Source organism: Microtus pennsylvanicus, chromosome 21, assembly GCF_037038515.1.
Source record: "Microtus pennsylvanicus isolate mMicPen1 chromosome 21, mMicPen1.hap1, whole genome shotgun sequence".
Classification (NCBI taxonomy): domain Eukaryota; kingdom Metazoa; phylum Chordata; class Mammalia; order Rodentia; family Cricetidae; genus Microtus; species Microtus pennsylvanicus.
In genome coordinates, this window is record NC_134599.1 from 34343560 (window position 1) to 34361438 (window position 17879).

Sequence of the window (17879 nt, forward strand, 5' to 3'; positions counted from 1 at the left end):
AGAAGATGAAGAAGGAGGAGGAGGAGAAGGAGGAGGAGGAGGAACTAAATGATACCACTTATGTGATAAATTCAAATTATTCAGGCTGATAAAAGCAGAGAGAAAGATGGTGGTTGCCAGGTTCCAGGGGAGACAGAATTGGGAGTTAGCTTCAGCAATGTAAGATGATTACATCCCAGAGCTTTTCTGTGTAGTTTAGTCCCTACAATTGCTGTATCAGACTCTTGAAATTTGCTAGAGAGAATGGTTTTCTGCTTACACATACACACATGCATGTGCACACACACACATACACATGCTTGCATATCACCAAACTTGCCGATAGGTAGAACAACTCTAACTTGTCTTGCTTCTAAGGCACTGCTTCCGAGATGATTGCCCTTAAAGTTGGCTCTAATTATGTAACTTTACAACTTAAAAGCTTTCTAGAATCCCCATTCTCCTACTTGGGTTTCAGAGCCCTCCTGCGGCCCCACCTGCAATCTGTCTCTACCTTGGTGTCCGGATGGATACAATGTTTCCTAGGAGTCGGCTTCCTGGGTGTTGGGGGTGGCTTGGATTGGATCCCTTAGTGGGTGGTCCTACCCTCTTGTTCCTGCCTGCTCATTTCTGCTTGCCTCCAGTCTCGGGCTGTGCTCTCTACGCCAGGCTTTCCCCTCCTCTGCCCCACATTGTTCTAGATAGGACTGGTCTTTGCCCCAAGTCAGGCGAATCTGAACCAAATCCCACAGCCATGACCAGTTCCACCATACACTTGTATTTTGGAGAATAGGTAGACCAACTTGATATGTAACTGTTTCTCATGGTGACCTGTTCATGGTAGGGCCTAAGTGACAAATACTCAAGAAGATTCAGGCCAGATCCCCAGCTTTTCACAACCTGCTTAGTTCTTGAAGAATTCATTTAGTGGATGGGACTGCCCTCTGGTTTCTTGTCTTACATTCCTAGCTCCTGGATACCAGAATTATAACTTATATAACGTTCTGGTTCCCCTGGATACCAAAATGCAAGCCACATATTTAAGAAAGACCTGCTGAGTTGATGCCTTCGGTCAGTGGTTCTCAAACTTTCTAATGCTGTGACCATTTTGATACAGTTCCTCATGTTATGGTGAACCCCAACCATAAAATTATTTTCATTGCCCCCTCATAACTGTAATTTTGCTACTATTAGGAGTTGTAATGTAAATGTCTGTGTTTTTTGGTGGTCTTATGCGACCCTTGTGGAAGAGTCCTTTGGACCTTCAAGGGGTCTTGATCCACAGATTGAGAACCCCGACCTAGATATGTGGACGTGAGGTGAGGTAGGGTAGGATGACGTTGTTTAGAAGGTGGAGTGAAGGACTGGTGTTGCTCAATCATAGGACACCTGCCCAGCGCGTATAAGCCTATGGTTTGTGTCCCCAGCACTGGGTGGGAGTGCAGAGAAGAAGAGGACTCCCTTGGGCACACTAGAGAAGGCTCTGATGTCATCACAGGTTCATCAAAGGCGAACTGTTCCAAGTCTAGTCTCCTGTTGGGCCTTCGTGTGAAGTCAAAACGAGATAGAATCTCTGTGCTTATAAACATCTAACAAACGGTGGAGAACGTGTGTCCAAACAAACCCCCTTGGCAGGATGTGCCAAGCTGTTGAGGGAACGCCTCTGTCTTATCTGTCATACCTCAAGGGCGAACGAGCCTGCAAGCTGGGGTCACCTTAGAAGGCAAGAAGGTGGGTGAGTTGGAAAAAGGAGGCCAGTGGGAATTTCAGAGCCATGATGCGATCCTTCCAACTGGTTGGTCATTCATTCCCTATTCTTGCCCTAAATGGCCATGACACATAATCTCTTTGCAGTTTTTATTATTTGACTCGCTATCATAAGACCGTAACATTTTAGACAGTCAAGGGAGATTAAGGGAGGTGGGTGTAGAATAGGCTTTTCAAACCTTTGATTACCTCAGAAAACATATTTGCTTACTCTACCAGGAAGTTGGTTTTTGGTTTTGTTTTCTGTGGGTGCCAAGAGGAGATTAATGAGTAGCCGCTGGCCCTGCCAGCTTTCTTTTGATTTCAGTTTATATAATTAAGCAGTTCCCAGAATGATTGAGCTTCTCCCTTTGCATCAAAACACCCTTCTCAAATGTGTCAGAGGTCAGCGGCAACCCACACTGAATAGAGGGAGGGAAGGGGAAGCTCGCCTTGCTTTGAAGCATCCCTAACATGTAGAAAGGTCAGTAGCTATGCTTTGCGGTGGGGAGGGGGTCATAGGAGCCACGTGGGAAAGAAAGCATCCCTAACATGTCAAAAGGTTAATAGCTATGCTTTGGGGTCATAGGAGCCCTGTGGGGGAAGAAAGCAGACTTGATGTGTAAAGAGGTCCATAGTTAATGCTTCCGTGGAGTCATTGGAGCCGTGTGGGGAAGAGAGAGGATGCAAAGGAAAGTTCAAAATGGACTGAGCTCTTCTGCTTCGAAATAACACGGGAACACCCGGTTCCTTTGGAGTGTCTAACAATGGGGGTATATGGCAGGCTCTCAGGAATGGGCAGTGGTGGTGCCCACCTTTAATCCCAGCACACAGGAGGCAGAAGCAGGTGGATCTCTGTGAGTTCAAGGCTAGCCTGGTCTACAGAGTGAGTTGCAGGACAGCAAAGACTGCATGAAGAGACCCTGTCTTGAAAAACTGAAAGAAGAAGGAAAAGGGAAAAATGCAAGCACTCAGCATAGATGAGCTAGGAACCTACTGTGTGTGAGATTTGCTCCCAGCTGACGGAGAGGATAGGAAACAAAACTCAGGGTTAGGCTAGGGCGACACTGAACTTCTGGCCTTTCTGCCTCCGCCTACTGAATGCTGTTGGCGCAGTAGTGGGTATAGAACTCAGGAGGGTCCTGCATACTAATCTCCGTCCCCAGCTCTATAGCACATTTAAAAAAGAGAGAGAGAGAGAATTACAAAAATTTCCCTTTGGGGCTTCTAATTCCCTTAAAAAGAAAAAAAAAACTCCTAAGAAGCACCACAGAGCTACCAACAGCCCCTGCCTTCCTGGAGCATACAGACTGCCTCAGTTAAAGCTTCTCACTGTGGGAAAACATTGTGACCAAAAGCAGCACAAGGAGAAAAAGGGTTAAGTCTGCTTGCAGCAGACAAGCCCATCACTGCGGGATGCCACGGTAGGAACTCAAGGCAGGAACTCAAGCAGACACCGGGGAGGAGTGCTGCTTACTGGCTTGCTCCTTGTGGATTTCCTGGTCTGCTTTCTTGCAGCGCCCAGGACTGCCAGCCAGTTTTAGTACACTACCCGAAGTAAGCTGGAGTGCCCCACCCACACCGCCCCAGCCACCATCAGAGAGGAAAATACACCAGAGGCTTGCCCACAGGCCAACCTGGTGGGAGCATTCTCTCAGTTGAGGTTCCCTCTTCTAAAGTGAAATTGCTTGTGTTGAGTTGACATAAATCTAGCCAGTACAGAGGTAATGGGAAAATCCTAGTCACGCAAATATGACATCCCTTGAACTAAATGCTGTAACACGGGACATAACACAAAGACAGATGGAGTGGATCTTGTCAGGAAAATCAAGGACAGCTTCCTCAAAGAAACATTGACAGCACTGAAATCTTTGCAGTAAGGAGATAGGGGGAACTCATTGTGGGAGAGAGAGAAGGGGAAGCATTCCAGACAGCAAGAACATGAAATGAGGTTCTAGGGCAGAAGGAATAAGGGACAGCTGGAAGGCAAGTGACTCAGAAGATCATATGAGTCCTACAGTGTGCTAAGGTGTTTGCTGCTTGTCCTAAGAGGAACACAAGCCTTTAAAAGAATTAAGGAGCTCTTGGCAGGTTACTCAGTGGATGAAAGTGCTTGCCTTGTGCAAGCAGAAGGGCCTGAGTTTGAATCGCCAGAACCCATGTAAGGTTCTAGGCATATCTGCACATGCCTGTAACTCTAGTATTGATGGGCAGAGAGGGGCAGCTCCTGACACTGCCTTGGCCAGCTCGTCTCGCTTAAAGGGTAAGTTTGCAGTTCAGTGAGAGGCCATCTCTAGGTAATAGGGTGAGAATGAAACAGGAAGATGCTTCATCTCTTGCCCTGGCCTCCGCCCATGCGTTCATGGTTCGACATACCCACACACTCATGTGCGTGTACAACATACTCACAGTGCGCGCACGCACACACACCACCCACACAATCATATTCACACACAACACAAGACACATATACACACACAACACACACTCAACACAACACACATACACACACAACACACACATATTAATAGCAGTAGGGTGAGGGAAGGAATATGGAAGAGTGTAATCATATTCACACACAACACAACACACACACACACAACACACGTATTAATAGCAGTAGGGTGAGGGAAGGAATATGGAAGATTGTAATCATATTCCGTCTTAGCCGAGTCCCTCCACCTACAGCGTGACTAACATCAGGTCAGGAAGCTGAGACAAGTGCAGAAGCCTCCTAACAGAGCAGACAAGAGAGAAAAGCTGCTTTTCGGAAAGGTCAGCATGGCAGTGGTGGAGCCCAAGAGAAGTGGGCAGGGCACGAGAAAAGGCAAGAGCAGCAGGGCTGGTGGGGGGTGTTGGGGAGGTAGCAGAGGGATGATTAAAGATGGCTGCTTGAAAACCCAGCTGAAGGTGAAGACTGGACCTCAGACAGGAAGCTCCATGCGAGGACCATCTTGCTGAGGAAGACAATGAGGTTCATTTTGACATGTTTGAGTGCCTGAGAGGCATCTGGAGGGAGATCAGAAGCAGACACGAGGGTCTGGAACTTACAGACGGCGTCTAGGGCTAAGCGAATGAGTCATCCATGCAGAGAGCCATGGAAGCTGTGGGTGTACATAAATAAGTTCACACCACCAGGAAGGCCCAGCGTCCAGCCTTGTGAGCTCGGCACTTCATGGTGGCAGGGAGAAGTCTGAAAAGAGGCAGAGGGGACACAGAAAAGAGAAAAGGGACAGGAAAGGACATAGACTCAACAGGAGGAAACCAGCCTGAGGGCTGAGGGAAGTGATATTTGTTGGAAGAGAAGATAATCAAGGAAGAAAGCTGGAGAAAGGTTAGAAAAGAGGTGCGCAGTAATAACAGCTATCAGTACAGCCAGTGACAATAGGCCTGGCTAATCCTCGTGGAGCACCAACTACAAACTGGGCGTTTTAACATAGAATTTAGGGTTAGGGCTGTGGCTTGTCTAGCATGCTCGAGACTCTTCAATTTGAGCCCTGGGTACTGCAAAACAAAAAGTAAAGCATAGATCTCTAAGGTAGACCCTGCGTCCTCATTTTTGCAGATTCTTTGCCCGCGGTCAGGCATCCAGTGAGGGCCATAGTTGTGGTGGGCACTCCCCTCTGTCACTCTGCCGCCTCCACCCTGAGGACTACGTGGCTAATGTCAGGGTAGACTACAAGAGGAGAGGGAGATGTTTTCCCTTAGAGATTTGGATTCTTCAAATCCTCCATTGTGGTCACAGCCTAAGCTCTTTTTTTTTGTTATTAACTCTTATAACTTACATTAGCCCATAATTTTTTGTCTGTGTTAGACACATGGCTTGGTACCTTTTATTAGCAAGCAGTCTCATCTTGCTTCCTCTGTGTCTGGATGACGACTGTAGACTGACCCTTTCCTCTTCCCTGAATTTTCCTGTTCTCATTGCCCTGCCTCTACTTCCTGACTGGCTACTGGCCAATCAGTGTTTTATTAAAATACAAGTAACAAATCTTTACAGAGTATAAGACCATTGTCCCATAGCAAGCCATTATGACTGGGGTCAGATAAAATCTCAAAGTAGTTTTAATTTACACCATAGAAGGAATCCTTGAAATGAAAAAAGAGAATTTAGTATTCTTTAAGTTTTACTGTTTTTAAGTTTTAAGTTTTACTGTTGTAAAAATATCTTGATAGAAATCAGATGGATGAGAGTCTGTGGTTCCCCACCCTGGACGGATATCAGGATCATCTGGGGCTTTAACAATGAGTGGCTTGGTCCCACTGTTAGAGCTGTTGACTCCCTTGGGTGGGAGTTGGTCTGAGCACTATCGGTCTTAAGGATATGAATGGGAAGGAATGTTTAGAGCAGTGGTTCTCAGCCTTCCTAATGCTGCGACCCTTTAACACAGTTATTTATGTTGTGGTGACCCCAACCATAAAATTATTTCATTGCTACTTCATAACTCTAATTTTGCTACTGTTACAAATTGTAACATAAATATCTGATATGTAGGATATGTATATGTGACCCCTGTGATAGGGTCATTTGATCCCCAAAGGGGTCATGACCCACATGTTGAGAACCACTGGCTCAGTTGAACAGTCAGCAAGGTAGCATGAACTTGTGAGGACAAGTTGATGTGCTGGGGAAAAAGCAGGGGAGGCCTTAGAGGATGTCTTAGTTAGGGCTTCTGTTGCTGTGAAGAGACACCATGGCCACAGAACCTCTGAGAAAAGAGAACATTTAATTGAGGGGCCAGCTTACAGTTTAGAGGTTCAGTCCATTATCATCATGTTGGGGAGCATGGCAGCATGCAGGCAGACATGGTGCCACCTACATCTTGATCAGAAGGCATTTGAAAGGGCACTGTCACACCGAGGAAAACTTGAGCAGAAGAGACCTCAAAGCCCGCCCCATAGTGTGATGCTTCCTCCAACAAGGCCACACCTCCTAATAATGGCACTTCCTTTGGGAGCCATTTTCTTTCAAACCACCACAGAGAGAAGAAATATGAGACAAACAGAAGAGAAATTCTACCCTGGGTCCTCTTTGAATGCCTGTAACGTAGCCCACAGAAGAGATTAGTGTGCACTTTCTGCCAAAGGAATGGTAAGAGTGAAGTAGCCATGCCTCCTGAATGAAGAGCTATCTATGAATGATTTTATTCCATCTTAGGGGGAAGATGATGTCCTCTCGTGAGCTTCTTTTAGAATACATTTCTATGCTAAGAATGTGTCCAGGGCTGAGGAGGTAGCTTAGTTGGTAGACTGATCTCCAGCACACACAAAACAGGCATGGCAGCATATACCTCTAATCGCAGCATTTAGGAAGTGGAGGCAGGAGAATCAAAGTTCAAGATCCTTCTTGGCGACATAGTAAATTTTAGGGCATCCTGGACTACATGAGACATGAGAAAGATTGAGGGGGAAAGAAGAAGGGTTGTTGCGGGGAACAAGATGCCTTGTGTCTCTTTGACCTCTTAGACCTCCATTAGCTTTGCTGTCTGGTCACGTTGCTGTCCTAAACATATTCACTCTGCTCCATGGTGAGGTATCTGCCCCTGACTTGGTGAAGTAAGGTCTGTCTCCTTCTAGGCTCCTCCCTGGTTTTCTAGTTCATACAGCACCATATATTGTCACCTTGCTCAGTTCCCTTTGTGTTTTTCTGCCACCCTGCCCATGTCCCATCTCTGTCCTTGACTGTAAGGCCAGCAGGACCGCACTTATAAGCCCTTCCCCAATGCCATCCCACATGCTAGCTGCTTAGGAAATGGTGAACTGTGCAAAGTGGATTTGAGCTTCTTTCTCCTCACGTTGCCATAGATACAGACAAGGAGGTGCTACCCTGAGTGGTGGGTGAATGTGGCTCAGCTTCCTGGGGCTGTGCTTAAGGGGAAAAAAAGCCTAGAGCAGTGGTTCTCAACCTGTGGGTCACAACCCCTTTGGAGTTGAGCAACTCTTTCATAGGGGTCTCCCACAGATTTTTTTTTTTTACATATGATTCATAACAATAGCAAAATTACATTTATGAAGTAGAATGAAATAATTTTATGGTTGGGGCCACAACATGAGGAAGTGTGTTAAAGGTTGAGAGCCCCTGGTGTAAGGCTTTCTGCATTCTTTGGCTCTACCCAGCCTCCAAAGTTGGGATTGCAGTCTTCCACCATAATCCAGTTTGTGTGCTTCTTGGTTGCTAGACGAGCCCTATACCAACTGAGCTATGTCCCCATCCCCAAAGACTGAATTTGACACAGCCCTCGACACCCTACTTCAAGCGTTTCCTCCCTTTGTGTCGCTCTGGAATACTCCATCAGCCTTCACCTGCCATAAGGCCTTGTTTGCCCCTGGAGGATCCCCAGGGGATAGCTAGCCCTAACTAGATGCTGCCCAGGTTTGGCTTAAGTAGCACTTTCTTCTCTCCTTCCAGGATCGCCTCTTTTTCGTCATGGAATATGTAAACGGTGGAGACCTCATGTTCCAGATTCAGCGGTCCCGAAAATTCGACGAGCCTCGTTCCCGGTTCTATGCTGCAGAGGTCACGTCTGCTCTCATGTTCCTCCACCAGCATGGCGTGATCTACAGGTAGCCTCTTCTCTCTTTCCTCCTCAGAGAACAAAAGCCGACTTCTCCAGACCCTTGAACTACCTCTGGTCCTTGCCCAGCGGGTCTCCCTGCAGCTGTTTGTTCCAATTTGCATACAGAGACCTGGGGCGGGGAGGGGGCGTTGTTTATTACTATGAATGTTAATATTTGAAAGGCCCCAGGAGATTTGACCGGCTGTTTATGCCTGTTTTGATTTAATGCTCGAGCGGTGACATTAAAAGTCTTGACTCTGTGATCCTGAGGCAGCCTTCACTCCTCTGACTCCTCCACCCTCTTCCTCGAACATCAGGGCATTCTCTTGTCTTTTTCCTCCTGTGCCACGAACTTCCTCCACTTCCTGATCTCTTGCCCTTTCCTGAGTTTGTTTGGTTTAACTGTCTCCAGTCAATAGACTCTGGGAAGGAGGAGTCCTGTGCAGGGCTGGAGGTTTATGTTCCAGGCGTGGGGGTGGGGAGTGGGAACTAGACATTATCCAACAGGAAGTGACTTTTTTCAGATTGTCCAGTCCTTTATTTATTGCTAGTAGCTCAGTCCCCTTCTAGCATAACACACACACACACACACACACACACACATTTTCCAGTAAAAGAAAAAGAGCTTTAGGCAGGCTCTTCTGTGAGGTCAAGAATTCTGGGAGGGAGGAGTAAATACTTAAATCAGCAACAAGGATGCTAAAGTTGCTTTTTCCCAGTGACTATTCATTTCTTTACTTGGTCTTTGCTTCCTCCTTTTTCCAAAACTGGGTGGTGGAGGAGCGGCTTTGCCTTAGGCTAGAGTTGACCAGGCTCTTGCTTCAGTACTTCTGACTGCTCTTGAATCTCTGTTCTCTGAAAGATACTGGTCAAGCTCACCCCAGGATTCCCTTCCTTCTGCTAGTCTCCAGTTTCATAAAGTTGGGGCAGGAGCACTGGGGTGGGGGAGGTCAATGTTTCCAGCAGACTGCACTCTAGACCAGCGGTTCTCAACCTTCCTAGTGCTATGACCCTTTAATACAGTTCCTCATGTTGTTGTAACCCCCAACCAGAAAATTATTTTGTTGTTACTTCATAGCTGTAATTTTACTACTATTATGAATAATAATGTAAATATCTGACATTCAAGATGTCTGGTATGTGACCCCTGTGAAAGGGGTCATGACCCACAGGTTGAGAAGCATGGCTCTAGCCTGTCCTATGGGGAATCCATGTCTGTACTTCATGTTGCTGTCTGGCTCATACCACACAGCCTTGGAGTCTGGGAACAACTTCTACTCATTTCCCAGCTTCGCAACCATTCTAATGCTCGGTATCACCATGCTGTGGTAGAGGTGACAGCTAAGTCAGCTTCCCATATGAAGTCTGGGTTCTTCTTCCAAGGTCACATGCTGTTGGTCAGAATTTTAGTTCTTAAGACTTGATAGCTGACGAGGCTTGCTTGAGGTTAGCTGGAGAGAAGGACTTAACTTCTCAGAGTTTCTAAACTCAGAGAAGGAATAGAACCTCCTCTCAAAGGCTAGTGAGCCCACCCAAGGGATTCCCCTTCTGGTAACCTTAAAAGCAGGTTTGAGTCTAAGATCTGTGTGCCCATGCTGGGCATAATGGTACACACCTATAATTCTAGGTACTCAGAAGTCTGGGGCAATAGGATCACATGAGCCCAGGAATTTAAGAACAGCCAGAACAGGACAGCTCATTAAAAAAAAAAAATCCCATGCCTCTCACGCAATATGTTATCACCTGAGTAGTGACATCATATTGTCTTTGTTGTGCTGTAGTGTTGTTTAGAGGCAACTCACAAGTTTACCTACTTGGTGGTGTAGTGAGGAGCAGCAGGCTGCGTTCCGGCTGCCCCGGCTCCTGCACGGCTAGCTTATACCCCAAAATAATTACACGGAAACTGTATTCTTTTAAACACTGCCTGGACCATTAGTTATAACCTCTTATTGGCTAGCTCTTACATATTGATCTAACCCATTTCTAATATTCTGTGTAACACCACAAGGTGGCTTACCAGGAAAGACCTGTCTGGAGTGGGAGAATCATGGCGACTGACTGACTCGGCTTTCTTTCTCCCAGAATTCTGTTCAGTCTACTCCGTCTACCTAATTTTCTGTCTTATTAAAGGGCCAAGGCAGTCTCTTTATTTAACCAATGAAATTAACACAAAACAGAAGACTCTCCCCCATCAGGTGGGGAGGGGAAGGGAGCATACAGAATGTAGTTCACTGGGGGGTCTCATCACCTTTAGTTCTGTTGGTGCATCCACCACTGGCCTTGTGTCCAAGACTGAAACTAGTGGCTCTCAACCTCATGATCCCCATAGGGGTTGAATATTAGATATGCTGCATATCCGATATTCATATTACAATTCATAACAGTAACAAGATTACAGTTATGAAGTAGCAACAAAATGATTCTTATGGCTGGGGTCATCCCAACATGAGCATGAGAAATTGTATGTAATAAAGGGTTGAAGCATTAAGAAGGTTGAGAACCGCTGGTCTAGACCATTGTTCACTAAATTTCAAGCTCTTCAAAGGCCCATTTTTCTTAAACCTGTAGTGTTTTTTTTTTAAATTCTTATATGTTGGTGTACACAGTAGTTGGTTGTTGGAGGAGGCCACTTTTCATTACCGACTTCCCAGAACCAAAGAAACTGTATTACACAGAAACTGTATTAATTAAATCATAGCCTAGGCAGTCACTTAAGCGTATTGCTACCTAGCTCTTTTATCTTTAGTTAACCCATTGATTTTATTTTATACTTTACTATGAGGCTTGTGACCTACCAGCAAGGTTCTGACTGGTGGCTCCATGGAGTGTCTCTGACTCTGCCTTCTTTCTCCCACGTTCAGTTTTCCCTGCTTAGCTCTAGTCTGCCCTGCACAGGCCTAAGATAGCTTCTTTATTTATTAACCAATAAAAGCAACACATATACAGAAGGACCTCCCACACCATTTCCCCTTTTCTGTTTAAATAAAAAGAAAGGTTTTAACTTTAACATAGTAAAATTACATACAACAAAACAGTTATCAAGCAAGAATTAGTTATAATATTTATATCTACTTTATCTTTTATCATAACTAAGAAAAAATATAATTATAACTATCTATTCTTCAACTCCATCAAAGACTTCAGAAGGATATAATATTACCCAGTAAACAGGAAGTGCATTGTGAGCAACTTCCAAAACTCTAGAATTGACAGAGACCTCTTGCTGCCTGGACAGTCACCCAAAGTTCTTCTGTGACATTGGAGCATCCATCTTCAGCCTACAGGCCTATAATATCCAGCATACTTTTCCACAAAGCAGGAAGTTTCAAAGACAGTTCTGCCTATATTGGCAGTTCGTCAGTAATTTTCTTCTGTATCCTGCAGAATGTCTGGCAGACTCTTTCATAAAGCAGGAGCCCCAAAGGACTGTCTCACCTTCATTAGGCAACTTTAGCAGTCATTTTTCTGTGGGTCCTGCAAGTCCAGTTTAAGTAGTTCAGGCAAGAGCAGTTTCTTGCCCAAATGGCCTCTTCAATATCCCTCATCCTCCTGAAGTAGATTGGTGCTGCCACGAACAAATTGTCTCATTGTTATGAAAAGTCCTAAGTTCTTAAAACACTTTAAATGCCATATTTTACAATTTTTTAAAGGTTTGAAGAATACCTATCCATCTGAAATATATATCTGTACATCTAGAAAATCTAACTAACATGACTACAAGCTTGACTACTATAGACTATTATAGATGACTGTTATAGACTATTATAGATGACTATTAACCTGTATTTTTAATTAATTTACTACATTACATTTTTAATGAGCTGTAAAAACACAATACCTTAATTAAGAGCAGAAATATATAAATAACAAAATTGACCTTAAATTTATATCAATAAACCAAGATCCAGACCATGCAAAGTATCCATCTTTATAGCATATCCTCATTTAAGTATAAACAAACATTTATAAAGAATATTTGGGAATTTGGGCATAGTTCTCTCCAAACTGCTTCCTGCTTTTTGTTGGGCAAAGTATTTTGGGGGGTATTTATGGAGATCATTCATGGGGTCTTGGACCATCAAACTACATTAGTCTAGAAGAAATCCACAGGTTCTCATCCTTTGTGGAAACAAAAGAACTTCTTTTCCAAAACAACGAATCCTTAGACCCAAATTCTGAAGTCATAATACCTTTAAAATATATATGCTGGTTTATCTTAGCAGTCCATACAATGAAATGTCTCTCTGTACTTAGCTCCTTCATAGTCAAAAAATTCAAAGAAAACACAATAGTATACATAATGCAGACTCTGTGTATATTCCATATTTACATGGCTTATTTTTCTTTACTCCTTTTAATCTCTGACTGTCTGTACTCTGTCTCTTTAAATACTTTGTTTTATTTATTTATTTTTATAAACCATTTACTTTCTTCTATAACTGTCTATATTCTTTTTCTTCTCTCTCCCAAGCCCATGTACCTTGACAGAAGGGCTGCCAAGGGTTTGAGTCTGAGGTTGACACAAAGAGGCTGAGTGTGTGTCCTGTTCTGATGCTGGATGGCCATTTTATCGTGTATGACATATGGGGTGGGGCAGGAATCTATATTACATATAGGCAAGACTAGGTTGTATGGATTTCACTGTTAAGGTTAAGATTGGGTTTTCCATCTTTCCCACTGTGTCTTATTTAGAGGTCTTTTATGTCTGAATCTGTCCTATTGTGTATCTGTAATCCTTTTCTGTCCTGGAGAGCTTTTAAAATGGTAAGCATCTTGGTTGCAAAGGCCCTGTGTACACACAGCTAGGCCTGAAATCTCAAAGCTTACCTCTAGTGATACACCTCCTCCAACAAAGGCACAGCTGCTTCAACGAGGCCATACCTCCTAATCCTTTCAAATACTTCACCAACTGGAGTTAGCATGGAAATTTATGAGCCTGTGGGGGTCGTTATCATTCAAGTCACCACTCCTGGGAACTGCAGCTCTAGAGAAGTTCCCTTCTATCTTCAGGATAATGACCTGTACCGTTTGCGCAACTGTCCCTCCCTTCCAGCCTGTCCTGATACTAAGGTCTCCTAAACAAGATAGTATCTCTCTAAGTTAGTGTTTGGCAGATCCCTCTGCTGACCTTGTCCCTGTCTCTCAGAGCTACACCCAAGAGAGTGCTCACATGGGGTGGCATAGGACAGCGCTCTTTTCATCCGTGGTATTCGTGCTTGCTTATTCGGGCATGTTCTGTTCTAGAACTTTCCAGTCTGGGACTTGCTACTTCCTAAGGCTATATTTCCCAAAAGTCTCTGTTTGAAGCATTCCTGACATGCACTTTTTTTTTTTACTCTAAAGGCCATCTCATTCCTTTCCATGTCTTATAGTACAGATTCAGGAGGACCAGGGGATCACTGTGTACCCTGTTGGCTTCATCCCAAGCTGCCAACAGAAGGGCTGTCAAGGGTTTGTGTCTGAGGTTGACACAGAGAGGCTGAGTGTGTGTCCTGTTCTGATGCTGGATGGCCATTTTATCGTGTATGACATATGGGGTGGGGCAGGAATCTATATTACGGATAGGCAAGGCCAGGTTGTATGGATTTCACTGTTAGGGTTAAGATTGGGTTTTCCAGGGCTGGAGAGATGGCTCAGCGGTTAAGAGCACTGGCTGCTCTTCCAGAGGTCCTGAGTTCAATTCCCAGCAACCACATGATGGCTCACAGCCATCTATAATGAGATCTGGTGCCCTCTTCTGGGTTGCAGGCACACATGGAAGGAATGTTGTATACATAATAAATAAATAAATCTTTAAAAAAAAAAAGATTGGGTTTTCCATCTTTCCCACTAAACTTTTATATGTACACTAATTAATAGCAAATTGACCAGCATTCAATAAGGGAAGGGGTCACTTCCTAGCCAGTGGTTCATACTTAAAAGAAAGCCCAAATTGATAGGCATAGTGCTTTTTCCTCTAGTCCTGCTTAGACTCAGGCTTTCTACCCCACAGCACAGGGCACTGTCTCTATGTCCCGAGCTGGCTGTTTTATGCCGCTCCTTGGTGCTACAAGTGAAGTATGTGTTCAAGCACTGTTCCCACTCATCCTCACTGTAGCTGTTGAAAGTCTCCCTGCTGAGCTGCGAAGACAGCTCAGAGGTTAAACACTTGCTGTACAAGAATGAGGACTGAGTTCAGACTTTCAGAAAGCCACGTAAGTGACATGTAGGTATGGTGGCCCTCCTGTAATTCTAATCTCAAAAAGGCAGAGGTGGGATTCCTGGAGAAAGCTGGCTAACGAACCAGCTGTATTGATGCAAAATGAGTTTGATTAGGAGAGCCTGCTCCAATGAATAAAGTGGAAAAACAATTGAGCATGATTATTGACCTTGAACTTTGGCACATGTGCCCACACATATGCAAAACACACACACGTGTGCACACGTGGATGCACACACACACGAAAAATGAGAGAAAAAATTCCTCCCCCAAGCCCCTTGCACATACTGTGAGGAGTGACTCTGAGGGGTGAGCCAGTCTTCTGTCGCTTGACCTGAGCCACTTTCTCCTCCTCTGCATTGTGCTCAGTGTCTAGCGGTGTCCCTTGACTGTCAGAGATGACACCTCTATCTGTGAAGTGTGAGAGAAAAGAGAGCTTGTGGTCTGCCTGGAAGGATGGGAGGGAACAATCAGGAGGCCCTGTGTAGCCCAGTGCCGTGATGAATGGACAATACAAAACTCTGCCCATTTGGTCTTCATGCTTATGACTCAATGTCCTCACTCTTCGATACAGCCTACACTTGTATCTATCCCATAAGGCAGTGGGGATTCCGTGAATATAGGGCTAAGTGTAAACATGATCTTAAACTTTCGATTAGTTTTTATTAAGAGGTAAAGAACATTGGAATCTTTCATCTAGCTCAAGCTTCTAGATCACATTAGAAGCAAAGTGTGGAATCCTTCTTACTTTCCCTTTAACTCCGTTTCCCATAAAGGTAAACATTGAAGATGATGACTGTGTTAATCACATAACAAATAAAAATGTAAACAGTAAAGAAAGATGTGACATTATTTTCTCCATCTTGAACCTCATGGCTACCCAAAGGTCAATGAATACAGCTGTTTCTGGGGGATCCTTTGGTTAATATGGAGCAAGCACAGAACCTCTTGGTGACTGGTTTCCATTTGAGGAGTTTAGAGAACACCAGCCCCAACTCCTTCATGAGGTACTTGGGGTGACTGGAAGGCAGTCAGACTTGGGTCGAGGACATAAAATCAAGGTCATGCAACAGGCATTTCATCTTCTAAATGTGTCTCCTAAAGTGTCATGAAGGATTAACATTTGACATTCTGAGCACTAAGATTTGGTCTTTGGCATGCAGGAAAGGAAGTTGCAAGCACTCCTGTTCCTTAAATTCACCGGGACTCTCTGTTCTTAGTGACATTTTAACATTGCTCTCTTCCCAGGTGTTCAGGAAGCTGTGCCTCCCAGGAAAAGCGTGCTAAATTGTAATACAAAAAGGAGGCTAGCCTTCTATACTAGTCAGGGTTCTCTAAAGGAGCAGACCTGACAGAGTGAATGTATATGATCATTGAAAAGGCTTACTAGCTGTGGTCCATCTAGTCTAATAGTGACTCTTTGCCTACAGAAAGTCCCAGGACCTAGTCCCCAAGGCTGGATGTCTCAGCTTGTCTTCAGTATACATTGGAATCATGAAGAAGTAGGCTCTACCGCCAGTAAAGGAATGAACTTGCCAGTGAGAGCAAGGGCAAGCAGGCAAAGCAAGAGCTTCCATCTCCCACGTGGGTAGGCTGCCACCGGAAGCTGTGGCCCAGATTTAGGGTTCTCACATCACATGACCCAATCAAGAAAAGTCCCTCCCGGGTGCACCAGCCTGCTTGGATTTTAGTTAATTTCAGCTGTGATAGTCAATCTGACATCCAAGAGCAGTCATTGCACCTTGCCTTATTCCCTAGGAATTCTGTCCACCGTTGACACAGTTGAGAATCTCCCTGCTCGAGGTCCCTAGTTAAAACTCTGTTAGTAATTAGAAGGTCTGCTATCGTTAGCCCTCAGTTCTTTTCATCAGTTTATTTAAGACCTGCCACAAAGCAGCAGAGATGGTATGGTGGGCGACGGGTCCCCCAGACTTGCCAGGTTTATGGAACCCACTTGTGCCACCAGGAAGCATTGTTTTTAGCTGTCTGCTTTCCCCAGCCCTTATAGAATGTGAAAATTCCCCAAGATCAAAGAGTTGAGTTTTTAAAGAGAGTCCCAGGCGCCATGACAGGAGTTGTGAGTGACAGTTAAATCAAGGACCTAGGCGATCACATGACTCCACTCCTTCATTTTATAAATATGGAACCTGGAAACCAAGCTTGGGCAGTAACTCACCAGGTTTATACAGTGAGGCAGAGTAAAGCTTAAATATGATTTTAGTCAGATATGAATACAGATAAAGCAGCAGACCGCTCAGTAAGGTGTTGAGACAAAAGCAGTTTCTTTCTGCCTCCCTTCCCTTCCAAAAAAAGTAGAAACTGTTAACTTTCTTAGCATTTACTGCAGTCCTCTGGATTTCTGGATGGGACTGTGTTATCTGGATGGGACTATTTCAGGTATTCCCTGTTGACTTTCCCTGTGTAATAAGACGTTAGTCCTCCTCCTTGACCACCACCCGATCTCCCACCCGTCACATACACCCTTCCCAGCCCTGCCTCCTCTCTCTCTAGTTTACCATACCTTGATTAAGTGATAATGCATTGCACACCTTTTTAGGGCTGTTAAAATGCCTTTGGGTCGAAACCTAGTGCCATTGTCCTTGGCTTCTCATCAGCCTTCATTGTCTGCCACGTTCAGAAAGTCCGGTTTCATCCCATGCTTATTCAGTCCCAGTCCCGCTGGCCTTGGTGAGCTCCCAATAGATCAGTTCCACTGTCACAGTGAGTGGGTGCACCCCTCGCGGTCCTGACTTCCTTGCTCATGTTCTCCCTCCTTCTGCTCCTCATTTGGACCTTGGGAGCTCAGTCCGGTGTTCCAATGTGGGTCTCTGTCTTTATCTCCATCCATCGCCAGATGAAGGTTCTATGGTGATATGCAAGATATTCGTCAGTACTGCTATAGGATAGGGTCATTTCAGGTTCCCTCTCCTCAGTTGCCCAAGGTACTAGCTGGGGACATCTCCCTGGACAGCTGCGAGCCCCTCTAGAGTCAAGTCTCTTGCCACAGGGCAGGGAATCTGGACTGCTCTTCAGACTTGAGAGGGAGGGGGAATGGAGTAGGGGGAGGGGGAAAGGAGTGGGGAGAGGGGGAGAGGACTGGGAGGAGGGGGAGGGAAATGGGAGGTGGGGAGGAGGCAGAAATTTTTTCCAACAAAATAAATAAATAAGAAAAAATAAAAAATAAAATGCCTTTGGGGACTGAGTCATGTGGGATACTATAATTACTCTTCCTCTGCTGCCTGTTATTTGGGTTTGCTTTCCCCGGAGTCAATAATTGTGCCTTTATAGTAATATAACAATAATCTATGCTCTCATTATCGATTCAACCACAAGCTCCCCACAGATGGCCACATCATCCCATAAGACACCCATTTGCAGCCGTTCCTCTACCTAGTTCA

General features: G+C 44.9%; 1 protein-coding gene across 4 annotated transcripts in view; it reads left to right on the top strand.

The window, feature by feature from the left end:
• The window catches only part of Prkce (protein kinase C epsilon), a 524437-nt gene that overhangs the window by 408238 nt on the left and 98320 nt on the right, over positions 1 to 17879 (top strand). For all 4 annotated transcript variants that reach the window (XM_075955632.1, XM_075955630.1, XM_075955631.1 and 1 more), the window contains one exon: positions 8135 to 8289. In XM_075955632.1, the coding sequence (XP_075811747.1) occupies positions 8135 to 8289 (155 nt within the window). The remainder of the gene's footprint in view (positions 1 to 8134; positions 8290 to 17879) is intronic.